Raw genomic sequence first — 17,861 nt, 5'->3', positions numbered from 1 at the left:
GGTTTTTGTAAAGCGTCTTGAGACGATTTGTATTGTTATTGACGCTATATAAATAAAATTGAATTGAATTGAATTGAACTACCGTCTTTCTTAAAGAGACAGCGCTGTTTTTCTAAAGGTGCAGTGCACCAATTTTTCCCTTATAAAAATAAAAACAAAGATAGATAGAGCTTTTAACACTGTGGCAACACTTGGTCACTGTAAAAGTAGTTTGCAAGCCAAAAACGTGTGGGCACCCCTGCCTTAAAATATATATTTTACGGTTACCATGATATAAAAAAGACAACGATGGGAAATCAAAGCAAGATCAAAAGTTTGTTTTAATTATATAATAGTTTTATATATACAATGAAAGAGTCCAGATTATGGCAGGTTTTTTGTATTTTAGAAAGTATTTATCTTTACCAGCACAGAATGGGGAAACAAGCCATTGGTAAAATGGAGTGTGATTTGCCTCTGCATTCTGCAACTGTAACTCATTTTAAACAGTTCATTCATTTCCCCCAGCTATTATTGGCAGCTATTATTGGCTACAGTACCCTGGGGTCCCCAAATATTTGCCTATGCCAGCAACCGCTGCTGCTCACGGTTACACTATATTGCCAAAAGTATTCACTCACCCATCCAAATAATTGGATTCAGGTGTTCTAATCACTTCCATGGCCACGGGTGTATAAAATCAAGCACCTATGCATGCAGACCTGGATGGACTTTGTGGGAACAGTTTGGGGATGACCCCTTCCTGTTCCAACATGACTGGACACCAGTGCACAAAGCAAGGTCCATAAAGACATGGATGAGTGAGTTTGGTGTGGAAGAACTTCACTGGCCCGCACTGAGTCCTGACCTCAACCCCACAGAACACCTTTGGGATGAATTAGACCGAAGACTGTGAGCCAGACCTTCTCGTCCAACATCGGTGTCTGACCTCACAAATGCACTTCTGGAAGAATGGTCAAAAATTCACATAAAAACACCCCTAAACCTTGTGGAAAGCCTTCCCAGAAGAGTTGAAGCTGTTATAGCTGTAAAGGGTGGGCTGCCGTCATATAAAACCCTATGGATTAAGAATGGGATGACACTTAAGTTCATATGCGTGTGAAGGCAGATGAGCGAATACTTTTGGCAATATAGTGTATATTCAAATCTTCCGCCTTATGTAAGTGTGAGTGTTAAGCAGAAAGCTGCTGACATGTAGAGTTTACCTGCTTTTATAAAAAATAAACTGTGTTTGTGTGACTCAGATACTGAAGTGTTCACTGGCAGAGCTTGTAAAAATATCACATTTAACTTAAATGGAGACTTACATAAAGAATTAAGGGGGCTCCAAACTGCATGTTTTACTTTAGGAAAGGCCATTACTTTCAAAGAGAAATAAACCCTGAACATATTCTCATTTATTTGTTTGACTTTGCTTCCCAGGAGAAAAGCTGCAACATTGACGGCCTATGTTACAGTGAGGGGGACTCCCATCCTGGCAGACCTTGTCTCACATGCCGACCAGACACATCCAAAAACACATGGTCCATAGCAGAGAGTATGTACACAAAATCATCAGCTTCTCTTATTTGGTTTGACACACAGCTCCTTCATGGACATCTTACTAATCTTTCATTAATACACAGGATTAGATGTTACAATCCCTTGTGCCAAAATCCCAGGCAAAACACATTTAGAGGCCCTGTCCAACTGAGAAACCCTAACAAACCTACAGTCAAGTGATATGACGCTTAACCTACAATCTAAATGAACTAAGTAAATGCTGCTGGCTTGTATGGCCCGCTCAGCAGCAGACGCTAACTCAAACCTTGTGAAATATAAGCTAACAAAATGCTGCTGGCTAGCTTAACCTACAATCTAAATGAACTAAGTAAATGCTGCTGGCTTGTAGGCCCACAGAGCAGCAGAGGATAATTCAAACCTTGTGAAATATAAGCTAACCTAATGCTGCTGGCTTGTATGGCCCACTCAGCAGCTAACCAAACAAAGAAATATTGCTACCAACCAACATGGGAGACATCAAGATACCTGGCCTAGTCAACAGCAGTATGCAGCATGTCACTGGGGTTTTCAAGTGGGCACCTCCCTTCACCCATGTTTCGTTAAGTTAGGCCCAGGACACCTCGAGAAGGCTTAACAGTGAATTCCAGCGTCCTGGAGTCACTGGAGTCATCTAATATACTGGACAAGTTTTAGTTTGTCACTTCCTAAAGTAGTTGTAGCTGTAGTGGTCACTCTGAGAAGTTTATATAACTGGTCAGCACCTCTGTGTAAATTGAATTCATTGATGTTGCTTTTGCCCTTTGGCAGTGATATGATAACAACTCACCTCATTGTTAGAACTTCAGCTTAAAGTAGGCCAAACAGGTCTCAGACTACATGACAGATTCCAAAACACAGGATTAGATTTTTTTTGTGCAAACACGTACAAGAGTTATTGGTGAATTGGTTGAAGAAGCTCGGGGGTTTGGTTGAATTTTGGGATGCATCATCAGTAGTGCTCCTCTGATTCACAGGGTGTTTCGGCCTTTCACACTATACACCCTCATCAGAGGTGGCCAGCTGCAGGGTGATCAGTCCTGAGCCTGCATCCCATGCCCAATTGTTCATGAGAGTCGCCTTGTTGTAATGTTGCGGACATCTCATGGGACTATGCATGGCAGGGGCGTCCTGTTCCCTGAGTCAAGCCTGACCACATACCTTGGTCTGCTACTTGGGGGCCCAGCAGGGGTCCTTCCGCTTCATCCAGAGCCACCGACTGCTTCTCTCTGCAGCCTCTGATGCATTCCTGATGGCACTGTGCTGACAAAATAACTTGACAGGAGATAAAGAATGATAATGACAGGACATCAATCATTCCTTTACTGTAGAAAAAGTGGAATCACCCATGGAAGAAAAGCAAATCAAGAGTTAAATCAGAACATTTTCACCTTTCTACCAGCGCTGCAAACCAATCTAAAAATAAGCTGAGCTAGCTGTCTTATGTTTGGCAAGAAAGGCAAAAAGTGAACTGCAACATTGAAGTATAAAATTATGACATGGTAAATTACTGTTGTCTGGTTTGTTTATTTTTATACTTTTGTCCCACCATTATATTTCCAATCAGAGAGCAAACCTCCACTCCTCCAGTCACCAGCTCATCTTCGGTCCTTCCAGGGGGAGAATTTCATCTACCAGCTACAATCTCGTGGTCCCAATGGCTCAACGGCTGTTTTCACCCTGTTGTCAGGTCCTGATGGTGCATCTCTGTCCCCAGCTGGCCTGCTGATGTGGAAAGCTGTTGCTGAACCCACCGACACGCACACTTTTCAGTTTACTCTGACCAGTGACTGTAATGCTGAGAGCAGGGCTTCTGTATCGGTAAGGCTTGTCAAATGTATGTACTCTGCGTGGAGAAGTGGAAAAATGTCAATAAAAAAAAAAAGTAGTCAGTGGTCGATTAAGAAACAGTGTAATTATAGCATGTGATTTTTATATATTTCTTAGGTTTGGTAAGTATAGATCTACAACATTACTGTTGAAGGGTTCCAGCAAAGGCTGTACAGCATTTTAAGTTTCTTTTGGGTATGTTATTCCAACATCTATTAAAAATAGATAGTTGGGCTTTTGACATGAGAATGTTTTTGTTTGAAAATTATTCCTACTGCTTCCTCCCACAAGAGGGGGATAATAATATGCAGTTTTACATTCAAGGCAGCCTGTGTCACAATTCTATATTAGGTAGATAGATAGCTGGATAGATAGACTTTATTTATCCCAAGGGAAAACACATATTGTGGTACACGTCAAAATATTGTTGCAGTTTAACTCTACTATCCCACTGAAAATGCAAGAACTGCTCACAGGTGCTGAGACAACTCCCATTATTCTCTAGGTAAAGCGTTTTTCTTTCACAAAGGGAACTCATGAATTCAGTAGGATTCATAGCGTACTGTGTTCTGGCAGTATTCAGTATATTGCTTTGGTTAGAAAATAGGAGATAGAACCCCAAAGAATCTTTGCATAGATGACCAGAGTTGAAATGTTCTTTTCTGTCGGTTTGATCATGTTAGTTTTTGAGATCATAAGCAGCATTTGAGGTAAACTTGCCATGACAAGCATATCTCTGTTTTTTATTAGTTTGTCCTGGTGATCAGAAACTAATTAATTAGACAACATGTAGGCATTGTGTGTGTACTGATCAGAAAACATATTCAAAACTATCTTTCTCTAATTTTGTTTAAAAAATAACTTTGTCTACAATAAAGTAACTGTTAATTAGTGTAGTCCTTTTTTCATTTTCTCGTCATATTCTTTCTTGTACTACAGTATATTTGCTCAGATTGGACTTTTTTCTGTATCCCTTCTTATGTAAATATGTCTATTAGTCTCTGCAGTAAGTATAAAAAAACTCCAATGTATTTCAGTTAGACATGGAATACACTCGCCTGCTAAGACAGTGTCCCCTGCAACTATAGTTAAATTGTCTTTTTTTCCCCAGATGTTTGTGCGCTTCTGTGAATGTCGGAATGGAGCTTCGTGCGTCACCAACGTTAACCTCCCTGTTGGCAGTGGTGAATATGTGTGTGTGTGTCAGGATGGATTTAAGGGGGAGAGGTGTGAGGTCGACATCGACGACTGTAAACCCAACCCTTGCAGACTGGGACACTGCATTGATGGACCCAACTCTTTTTCCTGCATCTGTCCACCTGGAATGACAGGTAGGATGAAATAAATGTAACCTTTAAAGAAAGAGCAAGAGGTTAAATAATTGATTCCTTTCTGCAAACTTCACATTAAATCACATGTGACACGTATTTTGATCACTTATTTGGACAAAATTCTGGCATCATTTTGACACCGATTTACTTACTCAGTTAAATAATGAGCTGCAAACCATGTTATCTAAGCCCCTTATTTAGAAACAGATTAACATTAATGCAAATGCTAACGTTTTGGCAAATTTTTCTGTTTTGTTGTCTATACCTATCTAGCAGTGAAGTGAATCACTATTAAAAAATAGTGATTTATGAAAGAATATTTTGTTTCTTGACAAGAAAGGAGCCAGACTGAAGGTGTATTTAAAGCATAGGCAATTTGAAAGTGTTATGGTGAAGAGCTCTGTTAAAGCTGATATAAATATTATGGTGCAACATGATATTAACAAATATATGCAGAATAAGAACATCTTTCCTCTTATCTCCTTGGTGAGTGTATTATATTGAAATAATGGTTTATTATGGTTTTGTGATGTGTTGTCAGGTCATACATGTAGAGAAGATATTGATGAGTGCGTCTCTCAGCCATGTTTTCCTGGAGTAGACTGTAACAACACGCTGGGATCATTTATTTGTGGACTGTGTCCTCAAGGATACGGTGGTGATGGAAAAAAATGCAAACGTAAGTCCATTACCATTTATCCAGACAGTGAGTTAATCTCAGAGACTCTCCTTTTGCAGCAAATTCTCTCATCTCTAATTTGTTTGTCGTCTGTGTAGTTCTGTCTCAAGATTCATGAATTTTTACATAAATTGAAGGTCGTCCTCATGCTTTTCTTTCCAAGGTAACGCAAATTCTCTGGTCAAAGTGGGGAGGACACCAGCGAGAGTACCGCAGGTTTCGCTGAGGCCCAAAGCTTCAGGCCCGTTGCCATGCACCAGAGGGCCATGTTACCCAGGAGTCCAGTGTTTTGAGAGCATTCATGTTTCAGCAGGCTTTGTTTGTGGACCCTGCCCTCCTGGTCTACATGGAAATGGACAAACATGCACAGCAACTGGTGAGAGTGAAGAAATGTAAACAGGCCTTGGGTTCATTTTTGACTATAATTAATTTTTTTTACTATATATGTGTGAGCGAGTTGCCGCCTACCCCACCTGAGGCGTCGGACGGTTTGCCAGAACCCCTTCGGAGCTGATCGATAGTCTTTTTCCATAGCTTCACTGAACTCCTCCCACGCCTGAGTTTTTGCCTCGGTGACTGCCCTCGCCGCGGCCCGCCTAGCCATCCGGTCAGCTGCTTCAGGAGACCCACAGACCAGCCATGCCCCGTAGGCCTCCTTCTTCAGCCTGATGGCTCCCCTCACCTCTGGTGTCCACCAGCGGGTTTGAGGATTACCGCCGCGACCAGCACCAGCAACCTTGCGGCTGCAACTTGCAACAGCTGCCTCCACAATGGCAGAGCAGAATATGGCCCATTCGGATTCAATGTCCCCCACCGCCCCCGGGATGCAGTTGAAGCTCTGCGGGAGGTGGGAGTTGAAGACCATCTTGACAGGTTCTTCCACCAGGCGTTCCAAGCAGACCCTCATTACTCGTTTGGTACTACCAGGTCTGCGTGGGGTCTTCCCCTGCCATCTGAACCAACTCACCACCAAGCGGTGATCAGTTGACAGCTCTGCTCCTCTCTTTACCCGAGTGTCCAGAACATATGGTCGCAGGTCAGATGATATGACTATAAAGTCAATCATCGACCTACAACCTAGGCCATCATGGTGCCAAGAGCACCAATGAACAACCTTATGTTCGAACATGATGTTAGTTATGGACAAACTGTGACTCGCACAGAAGTCCAATAACTGAACACCGCTTGGGTTCAGATCAGACAGGCCGTTCCTCCCAATCACGCCCCTACAGGTCACGCTGTCATTGCCCACATGAGCGTTGAAGTCTCCCAGTGGGACAATGGAGTCCCCAGTCGGGGCACCATCCAGCGTCCGTCCTAGGGCCTCCAAAAAGGGCGGGTACTCTGAACTGCTGTTCGGCGCATATGTGCAGACAACAGTCAGGACCCGTTCCCCGACCTGAAGGCGGAGGGAAGCAGCCCTTTCGTCCATCCGGGGGAACTGGGGAGCTGCTGACGTCAACTGGGGATATCGTCAGGTGGTGGAAGGAATACTTTGAGGAGCTCCTCAATCCCACCAACACGTATTCCATAGAGGAAACAGAGCCGGAGGGCCTGGGGTTGGCTCGTCCAATCTCTGGGGCAGAAGTCGCCAGCGTAGTGAAACAACTCCGCGGCAACGGTGCTCCGGGAGCAGATGAGACCCGCCCTGGGTATCTCAAGGCTCTGGATGTTGTAGGGCTGTCCTGGCTGACACGCCTCTGCAACATTGTGTGGGCATCGAGGGCAGTACCCCTGGAGTGGCAGACCGGGGTGGTGGTCCCCATCTTTAAAAAAGGGGACCAGAGGGTGTGTTCCAGCCTATAGGGGGACTCCTCAGCCACCCCGGCAAGGTCTATGCCAGGGTGCTGGAAAAGAGGGTCCGGTTGATGGTTGAACCTCAGATCGAGGAGGAACAATGCAGTTTTCGTCCCGGACGTGGAACCATGGACCAGCTCTTTACCCTCACTAGGGTGCTGGAGGGGAAATGGGAATTTACTCAACCAGTCCACATGTGTTTTGTGGATCTGGAGAAGGCATCCGTGTCCTCAGAGGCATCCTGTGGGGGGTGCTCCGGGAGTATGGGGTGGGCCATTCAGTCCCTGTACCAAAGGAGTGCGAGTTTGATCCGGTTGGACTCTGCCAGGGCTGCCCTTTGTCACCGGTTCTGTTCATAATCTTTATGGACAGACTTTCTAGGCCAGGGATGGGCAACTGGCGGCCCCGGGGCCGCAAATGGCCCACGACCTCACTCGAAGTGGCCCTTACCGCCGCGACCAGCACCACTGCTCCAGAGTCCAATCTTTATTCATTCATTCATTCATTCATTCATCTTCTGTACCCGCTTATTCCTGTTAAGGGTCGTGGGGGTCTGTGAAAGCCTATCCCAGCTGTCATCGGGCGAGAGGCGGGGGCACACCCTGGACAGGTCTCCAGTCAATCGCAGGGCTAACACAGAGAGACAGACAACCATTCACACTCACACGCACACCTACGGCCAATTTAGAATCACCAATAAACCTAATGAGCATGTCTTTGGATGGTGGGATTAAGCCGGGGTACCCGGAGAGAACCCACGCAGACACAGGGAGAACATGCAAACTCCACATAGAAAGGCCCAGTCGGCCCATGGATTCGAACCCGGGACCTTCTCGCTGTGAGGCATCAGTGCTGACCACCTCTCCACTGTGCCGCCCCAATCTTTATTCTTAACACAATTTTAGTAGTTTTTGCAATCTCCTTAGATGTTTTCTCTGCTTGATGCATGCCAATGATTTGACCCTCCTCAAACAGACTAACAATCTTTTCCACGACCATGGGATGTGTCTTTCGACATGGTTGTTTAAGAAATGAGAAGCTACTCATTGCATCAGTTGGGGTTAAATAACTTATTGCCAGCTGAAAGATAATCGCCCATGCAGTAATCATCCATTAGGAGGCTTTTTTGACCAGGCATTGTTTTCAGTTCATCCTTTGCTGCTGTGCCCTATTTACATACATCTGTATGTCGTGTATTGAGTAACCTTGAAAAGGAAAATTAGACTTAGAAATGAAAAGCCAATATTATAGGCAACAAAAAATAAACTTATTCAGGTCAAGGCACTCAAATATTTAATTGCTACATGTTAAACTTCATCTCTAAGTTTGAGTTACTTGTCCAAACATAGATTATCTGAATTACTGACATTACAGAATCAGTTCAATTACCTGATAAACCTTCACTATGACTGCTGCATTTATCATTTCGTAATTATCATTTAATGCTGCTCCAGCTAATGTTCAGTAACACTACTCTGGCCAACCATCTTCTTACACTATATTGCCAAAAGTATTCTCTCATCTGCCTTTACACGCATATGAACTTAAGTGACATCCCATTCTTAATCTATGAGGTTTAATGTGACGCGGGCCACCCTTTGCGGCTATAACAAGTCCAACTATTCTGGGAAGGCTTTCCACAAGGTTTAGGAGTGTGTTTATGGGAATTTTTGACCATTCTTCCAGAAGCGCATTTGTGAGGTCAGACACTGATGTTGGATGAGAGGGTCTGGATCGCAGTCTTCGCTCTAATTCGTCCCAAAAGTGTTCTATCAGTTTGAGGTCAGGACTCAAACAGGACTGTGCAAGCCAGTCAAGTTCTTCCACACCAAACTCTCTCATCCATGTCTTTATGGACCTTGCTTTGTACACACCCCAAACTGTTCCCACAAGGTTGAGGTATTGGTATGCTGAAGCATTCAGAGTTCCTTTTACTGGAACTAAGGGGCCAAGCCCAGCTCCTGAAAAACAACCCCACATCATAATCCCCCCTCCACCAAACTTCACACTTGGCACAATGCAGTCAGGCAAGTACCGTCCTGGTAACCGCCAAACCCAGATTCATTCATCAGATCGCCAGAAGGAGAAGCGTGATTCGTCACTCCAGACAATGCGTCTCCACTGCTCTAGAGTCCAGTGGCAGTGTGCTTTACACCACTGCATCCGATACTTTGCATAGCACTTGGTGATGTATAGCTTGGTTGCAGCTGCTCGGCCATGGTAACCCATTCCACAGAGTTCTCTGTGCACTGTTCTTGAGCTAATCTGAAGGATAAATTAAGTTTGGAGGTCTGTAGTGATTGGCTCTGCAGAAAGTTGGCGACCTCTGCGCACCATGCGCCTTAGCATCCGCTGAGTGGCATGCCTCTTTGTGGCTGAGTTGCTGTCCCTCCCAATCGCTTCCACTTTGTCATAATACCACTGACCATTGACTGTGGAATATTTAGTAGCGAGGACATTTCATGACTGGACTTGCACAGGTGGCATCCTATCAAAATACCATGCTGGAATTCACTGAGCTCCTGATAGTGACCCATTCTTTCACAAATGTTTGTAGAAGCAGTCTGCATGCCTGGGTGCTTGATTTTATACACCTGTGGCCATGAAAGTGATTGGAACATATCAATTCAATTATATGGATGGGTGAGTGAATACTTTTGGCTATATGGTGTATTGGTTTGACCTTCAGTTAAAAATACCTAGGTGTATTTTGACTTCAGCTGTGTGCAGGTATCAGTGTGCAAAGAACATGGAGTGCACTCTGCCCAACACCTGCACCTGCAGGGAGGGTTATACTGGATACAACTGTCATATAGGTGAGAGCAGGACAGGTTTGTTTAGCAGAGTGTGGTTAGTTTATTTTGGTGCTGGAAACCAAGCTAATTAAATAATCACGACCTCTCAGGATTTGGCTCAGCGTCTGATTTTGTTTGTTTCTCTCAGCCATGTGTCAACCTGACTGTAAGAACCAGGGGAAGTGTGTGAAACCTGATGTGTGTGAATGTCCTGCCGGCTACGGAGGACCGATCTGTGAGGAAGGTAACCTGAACTCATCTTCACACAACCTGCTGACAAACCCACTGCTCCCACAATGCTGAGTGTCTTTGTGTTATACATCTCTGTGTCTGTATTTAGCGAGCTGTGAGCCGCCTTGTCAGCATGGAGGCACCTGTCTGGCCAAAAACCTATGCACCTGTCCCTACGGCTACGTGGGACCCAGATGTGAAATCAGTGAGATGCTATTTCATTTACATGGTGAAACATTTCATTATCATTAATTATGAACCAATTCTTATAATGCACTCAGGTTCGTTATGCAAACAGGCAGGAGATGAGGTTCCATACGCAAAAATGGTTTTTGAGACAAAGTATTAAGAGCCGACTGTCTCACACACTTCCATTAAATGTTGGATCAGAGCTGAGATTTACTGGTGAGAGGAGGGCTAGCAAGAGGTGGTATCTTGGGGAAGGGCCACCCCAAACACACAAAGCCAACACACACACACGTGAACAAGCACACAGGGTACCCCTTACAGTGAAGGAGATGCCACCTCCACAGATGCCCAGCCACCACCACTTTAGGTTCTTTGCTTCTGAAATACAAGATAAAACTATCAATGGAAGCCCAAAGAAAAGAATTACAAGAGAACAATTTCAAAAATATTCATATCAAATAAACATAATTCTCAAAGTAACGTACATACAAAACAAAATATTCATATCGAATAAACATAATTCTCAAAGTAACCTACATACAAAACAAATCTGAAAAAGTACATCAAATCAACACAAAAATACAAATTAAAGACAATATTAACTTTTCGACAAAATATAAAGGAACCAAACACAAATCTGCCACCACAGTGATGCTTGTCTGGAGGTCAAGCAACACAAAGCACACGCACACCAGGGGAAAAGCAGTTAAAAGACTTGGAGATCCACGGGCACAAAGATCCCAGAGGCAAACAGTTTCTGAAGACAGATCAGTTAAAAAGACAGACGGAGAAGGCAAAACAAAAGCAAAAAGACCAAGCCAAAAGAGATATTTACAAAGAAAACAAAAAACTAAAAGTGCAGTATAATAAGGCAAAGACCAAAGAGTGGCAATCCCATAAGGCAAAGCAGCAGCATGTGGAAATGCATCAACAGCCATGCATTGTAGCTTCCTGCATGGCTAGTAGGCCACTCCTGTGGTACATATTAAAACATCCTTTTACAGACAACTGTCAAATGATCTTCCTACAAAAAGGACATTACATATCGATAGGCAGTATTTGGACTCAGGAGCGGGGAAGCACACAGAAAGTAGCACAGTCACCAGTAGTGGCCTGTGAACAGTGAAGTTCCACAGGACTGGATTGGCATAGAAAACCTACAGGCACAACCATGATAACTAAAAACACGGGACACGGAAATCAGCGGAGGAGAATTGTCTATAGATGGAACGTTTGACACTGAAGCTCTGAAGTCTGCTTCACTCTATTGAAACAGACTAATTCGAAACACTGTGTAGAGGCGTTTATCAATTCTCCGTGATCACATGATGGATGACAGTTGAAGCTTCATACATCACAATGAAACACCAGAAGTGGGGTGACTGATTTGAATCTTTGGCGCCTCTTCATTCATTCAAAGGAGATGCGAAATGTTCAGTTCAGTCAGTCAGAGAAGAAGCCAGTTGAAGCCAAGCACCATTGAGCAGATTTTGTTCCTAAATAAAAACTTACACAACCACAAGCACATCCCACAAGCACAATCCTTGGTTTATTTTCACAATGCCACAAGTCCTTCAGAATCATTCCCAAAAAGTATCTCTACAGTGTTTAATTTGAATCTTTTCACACCAAGTGTTACGTTACAACCATGTTCTCTTAATGACAATCAGGAAAAGGTATATCATCCAAATCCAGGGAAGTCCTTATGATTTTTACCATTATGTGGTGGTTTCCAGTGAATTGCATAAGCACTTCTCAGAAACCTCCAGTCATATCTCCAAAACACTGATGTTGAAATACTTGTCATCTCACGGCAAAAATGTGTTATCTAAATCAAGTTTCAAGTAAGTCAGCTGACATTTCAAAATGTTGACAAAGTTGCTTAAAGGTGCAGTAGGCAGGATTGCGAAGATCCAGGACTTAGCCAAAAAATTTGAACATCGACAACTTCTCAGCCCCTCCCCACTTTCCGCTAAAGCCCAAAACGGTCTCCCAAGCCCCTCCCCCCACAAGGGAGAGCTGTGCACGATAGAGCGCGTGCGCGATAGGGCCCTGGAATACTGTGCACGAGCAGAGAACCGAGAGAGAGCGAGTAAACAAACTAGCATGGAACACACCGACGTAGTTTTTATAATACCCTCCGTTATTGCTAAATAATTTGACCTAAAGTACAACAATACAGTCGTTATACTTTAGGTCAAAATATTTAGCAATAGTCAACTTTAGGACAAAACCAAGGTTAGGATGTTTCTGAAAGTAGCCTACATCGGTGATGTTTGCTATCAATAACAGTTAGACGCATTCATTGTGGCGTTTTATTCCACAGTTTAGATTTATCAATTTGCTATGTGGTAGATATATGACCGCTACCTGTTGATGTGGTTAGACGTTTGAGAGTGAAGTAGTGTTGCGTCGGTCGCGAATGATTCGTTCGTTTGAACGAATCTTTTGAGTGAACGTACTGAATGGAATCACTTCATGAACTGATTCGTTCCTTCCTCAGTTCAGTTGAGCTTTTTTTCTTCTAAGACTAGATGTCACCTGGTTAGGACTCAACCATTATCCGGGAGGGGGGACCACACAACTCAATGCTTACACACGTACTACATTTCCCTACCATCCCCCCTCCCCCTTCCCCTCCTCTTAAATGGTATTTTCCCTCATCACCCTGTTCCCACACCCAGCCCCCCAAAGTTGTCAGAAAGAGTGAGTGAATGACAAAATGAGTGAGCTTAGAAGAAAAAGTGCTATCTGGACACAGTTTAAATATATTCCTGATGCAGCTGCAATATGCAATATTTGCAAAGCAAAGCTCTCAATCAAAGGTGGGACCACAGCAAATCTTCACCGGCATTTAAGATCCAAACACCCTGCTGTTCAGTTGCAAGAGGTGAGACAAGACCCTGCTCCTACACGCACCAGCACTGCTCTAGCCAGCACTGTTCAAGCCAGTGACACCACCACTACACCAGTCAGTGCAACCTGTCCTGCTCCAGCCAGTAGCACTGGTCCAGGTGCAGCAACTGTTGCCACGGCGGGGGCAACTGGTAGGCCTGGACCTAGAGGAACACAAGCCAGACTCACCCATTTTGTGTCAAGGCCAATTGACCCACTCAGACAAAAGGCCTTGGATGAATTGCTGGCCAAAATGATTGCACGTGATTTTCAACCATATTCCATAGTAGAAGACACTGGATTCCGCCAGTTTACAAGGGAACTGAACCAACACTACGTTTTACCAAGCAGGAAAACACTTTCAAATACAATCATCCCTGAGTTATACAGAAAAACACACAACAAAGTAAAAGAAAGGGTGAGAAGAGCGCAGGCAGTGTGTCTGACCACGGACTGCTGGACATCAAGGACAACCACTTCATTCATGTCAGTAACATGCCATTTCATTGATGAATACAAGATGGTCTCTGTCCTGCTGGACTGCTTTCAAATGAGCGAGAGACACACAGCAGACAACCTGTCAGAGCAGCTTGTTAGAGTTGCAAGGGAGTGGGACATCGCGGATAAGGTGGCTGCCTGTGTATCTGACAATGCTTCCAATGTGGTGAAAGCAGTTCAAAACATATGTTGGCCTCACCTTTTCTGCTTTGCCCACACCCTAAACCTGATTGTAAATAGTGGCATGACTGCAATAAAAAAAACTGTGGAAAAAGTGAAGGCAATTGTAGAATATCTGCACAAAAGCACAGTTGCCACAGAAAAACTGCGAGCCACCCAAAAGCAGTTAGGCTTAAAAGAAGCTCGGCTGAAACAAGACTGCCCAACAAGATGGAACTCAACATTTTACATGGTCCAGAGTTTCCTTCAGAACAAAGATGCAGTAATCACAACTCTGGCATTAACAAATCCAAGACTATCCACCCTAACACCAGAAGAGTGGGAGGAAATAAAGCAGACCTGTGATGTTTTGAAGCCCTTTGAGGAAGTCACCGTAGAGATAAGCGGCGAGGGGTATGTATAAAATGTTATTGAGTGTTGTGATAATACTGTGATTTTGAAGGTTTATTTTTTAAGTAGCACAGTCACATCCAACCAAAATCATAAAACTGAAGCTTTAGGCATCTGCTTGTCTGGCTTGACCTAGGTTGTTGCCATTGAAACTTGATTTTAGAGGAGCTTCAATTAAGGCTTTTGTTTACTGGCTTTCACACTCAGTGAGGGTGTGAGATCAGTGTCACTTAAACAAAAAACAAAAAATTAACTAGACCTAATTTCAGCAAATATCTTAGTTTTCAAACAAATGGTTATGAATTGCACAAGTATTATTACTATTAGTAATAATATTATGAAATATATTTACAATAACAATATTATCATTGTTGTTGTTACTATCAGGCCCAAACCTTGTTTTTCTTTTTCTCAGATATGTCACTGCGTCGAAGGTGATTCTTCTGGCAAGAGGGTTACAGAAGATTGTTGCCAACATACAAAGAGATGTAAACCTCATGGATCCTGTGAAACTCATGGTGAACACCACTTGTACACAGATGTCTCACAGGTTCCACAAAATCGAGGCACATGCTTTGCTCTCTGAAGCAGCAGCACTGGACCCCAGGTTCAAAAAGAAGGCCTTCGGCAGGGATGAGGATGCAGATAGGGCCTTTCAGCATCTCAGCAATGCTGCGGCAAAGGTGAAGCTCCCCCACCAGCAGGCTGAAGGAGAAGAGGGAGCAGCAGCACAACCACCAAGTTCCAGTCAGGAGAGTGCAATTTGGCAGGAATTTGATCAGCAGGTCTCTGGGTTTGTGACCAGTGCACAAAATCCAGTGGCAGATTCAGTGCTGGAGGTCCGTGCTTTTGTGGAGGAGCCACTTATACATAGATCTTCCAACCCCCTCACATGGTGGCAAAATAGAGGTGTGGTCTATCCGAGACTTTCTGAAGTGATGAAGAAGAGACTTTGTATTGTGGCCACATCTGTCCCATCGGAGAGGATTTCCAGTAAGATGGGGCAGATAATAACAGAGAGACGAAATCGGCTGAGCTCTTCCAAAGTCAGCCAGCTTGTTTTTTTAAATGCAAATCTGGAGTAGGATTTTGGTGAAAATACCTGGGGAGAACAATGTTCACAGACCCACTTTCATTTGTTTGACACTTTTGGTATGTTTGTTTAGTTTCTTGATTTTTATATTTGTATTATTTAAGCTATTTATTTTCTTTTTGATTGCATATTTAAGTTGATATTTTCTTTTTTATATTTATTAAATAGGCAACAGAACTTTTAGTTTTCATGTTGGCATTTCTAGCCCTTTATTTAATATTTGTTTTTTCACTAAACAAACAAGGCCTGTTTTATTTTTGATTGCACTGAAGTTGACATTTCATTCTTAATATATTAAAATGTACAATACTTTTAGTTTGTCATTTTGCTTTTTATCAATTATTTCCCACTACAATACAACATATTTAACAATCAGACATTTGGTTGCAAACACAGGCTGGAAAAATGCACGCACATACAGGGGAATAATATAAAACAGTGTATATAATACCCTTACATTAATACACGTCTATAAGCTCTGACTGCCAGGCAGATTTAAATATCTGAAGTTTTTAAAAGTAACATAATTTCTGCTGCAGCTGTGATGTGTTTTTTTTTTTTTTTTTTTAAATAAAATAAAATATATATAGGTATATATATACACACAGAGCGGTGAGTCTGTCAGGCGATTCTCGTTCGCACTGCCACTCATGATTCGCGAACGTACTGCAAGATTAGGGAATCACGTTCACGAACGTACTGATTCGCGAAACACTACGTACGCGATATCTAGTGATCCTAGAATCTTAAGCCGAAATTATGCTTCCGCGTTGAAACAGCGCGTCCGTGAGTACGGACCTATTACGGACCTATTGCGTCCTTGCGGACCCCCGTGCGTCCTACGCAAGGGCCAGACGCGCACCTCCCAAAAATCCTCGACGCGCGTCGAGGCGACGCAACAGCAACGCAGCAGCAACGCAGCGGCATTGGCTGTGATTGGTCCGCTAACTACATCCGCTGGAGACCGCTTTTCCGGTTTCCACTCATAAACATCATTGTCTCCTTTGTCGTGCCCTAATTTGCAATAGAAGTATTTCTTCCTCTGCTTGAATAATTTGGAGCTCCAACGCCAGTCTCTCTGTCTCGGTGTCCATCGTTCACTGTGACTACGGCAAAAGCCGGAAGGTAAATAACGAGGCGAGATAGTCACAAGAGTCTCGGTCGGTCGGTCACAAAAAACCATAGCGCCCTCTACCGGTGTGGTATGCATTTCGACACGTAAACCCCACGCAGAACCATCACGGTCTCACGACTGCGTCCGAGCAACTGCGTGGCCATTGCGTGACCATTGCGTGATCACTACGCGGAAGCATAATCTAACCTTAACAGAGTGCCAATCACTGCTCATGGACACGCATTTCATAGCACCCTCCCCTCCCTCCACCACCTCGACGGGTTGCACCACTTGTCCGTGGGCGTGTAGAAGGAGCCGGGATGTAATCCTCGTCTGAGGCCTGTGCCTCAGCTTCACTCTAGTGATGGGCACGGCAGTTCTTTTGACTGTACTGAATCACTAGAATCAGTTCATTAAAATGATTCGTTCAAAAGATTCGTTCACCGAATCGTTCCGTCCTGAGCAGAAGCCCTGATTTATGTCAAACGCGTCCACCTCCGGTGGTTGCCAAGGCAACCGCTCAGCGTATCTGTGGTGGGCAGCCCGGCGATCTGCGACATCAGTCCATATGGTTGACCAATAATAGTTCAAATCACAAGCATTGGAGCACTAAATACTAAAATATATGAATGGAGATTCTGACACAAAGACGTAGTAACGTTGTACTAATTAGCAGACAACGGACTGAATCGGTTAGTTTGTTCCACGGTGGCACGTAGTACAGCCAACAGAAAACTTACTAAAATATAAATTACAACACCACTGCGGCTAAACACCAGTATGTTAACGTGCATGCTAATATACACACTGAAAGCGTCCGTCAAATAACAGCATGTTTAACATGGAATTAGCATGTTAGCTTCTAGCCTCGTATTATTCTACACAGTTTATACTACGCGGTGCTACACCGATGTCAACAAGCCAGCGCTAATTATAGCAGTACAGTTGCTAAACGTGAACCAAGTCCCCTGCCCCGAGTGGCAGTTCTATCTGTGTGTTCAGCAGTAGGCTACGCGAGTGAGTGACACAGGCTTCGTGATTCGCTGTAAAGGTTAGATTATGCTTCCGCGTAGTGATCACGCAATGGTCACGCAATGGCCACGCAGTTGCTCGGACGCAGTCGTGAGACCGTGATGGTTCTGCGTGGGGTTTACGTGTCGAAATGCATGCCACACCGGTAGATGGCGCTATGGTTTTTTGTGACCGACCGACCGAGACTCTTGTGACTATCTCGCCTCGTTATTTACCTTCCGGCTTTTGCCGTAGTCACAGTGAACGATGGACACCGAGACAGAGAGAC

The 17,861-nt window shown here is 43.9% G+C and overlaps 1 protein-coding gene across 1 annotated transcript in view; it reads left to right on the top strand.

Moving 5' to 3' along the window:
• The window catches only part of vwde (von Willebrand factor D and EGF domains), a gene marked incomplete at both ends in the record, with an annotated part of 65,639 nt that overhangs the window by 35,727 nt on the left and 12,051 nt on the right, over positions 1-17,861 (top strand). The window contains 8 exons of the mRNA XM_084557799.1: positions 1,423-1,537; positions 3,107-3,360; positions 4,481-4,700; positions 5,242-5,379; positions 5,543-5,755; positions 9,825-9,992; positions 10,120-10,215; positions 10,312-10,407. Of these exons, the coding sequence (XP_084413925.1) occupies positions 1,423-1,537; positions 3,107-3,360; positions 4,481-4,700; positions 5,242-5,379; positions 5,543-5,755; positions 9,825-9,992; positions 10,120-10,215; positions 10,312-10,407 (1,300 nt within the window). The remainder of the gene's footprint in view (positions 1-1,422; positions 1,538-3,106; positions 3,361-4,480; positions 4,701-5,241; positions 5,380-5,542; positions 5,756-9,824; positions 9,993-10,119; positions 10,216-10,311; positions 10,408-17,861) is intronic.

The sequence above is a fragment of the Chelon labrosus genome, assembly GCF_963514085.1.
Source record: "Chelon labrosus genome assembly, chromosome: 12".
NCBI classification, from domain to species: domain Eukaryota; kingdom Metazoa; phylum Chordata; class Actinopteri; order Mugiliformes; family Mugilidae; genus Chelon; species Chelon labrosus.
This window is presented reverse-complemented; position numbering and strand designations above follow the sequence as displayed.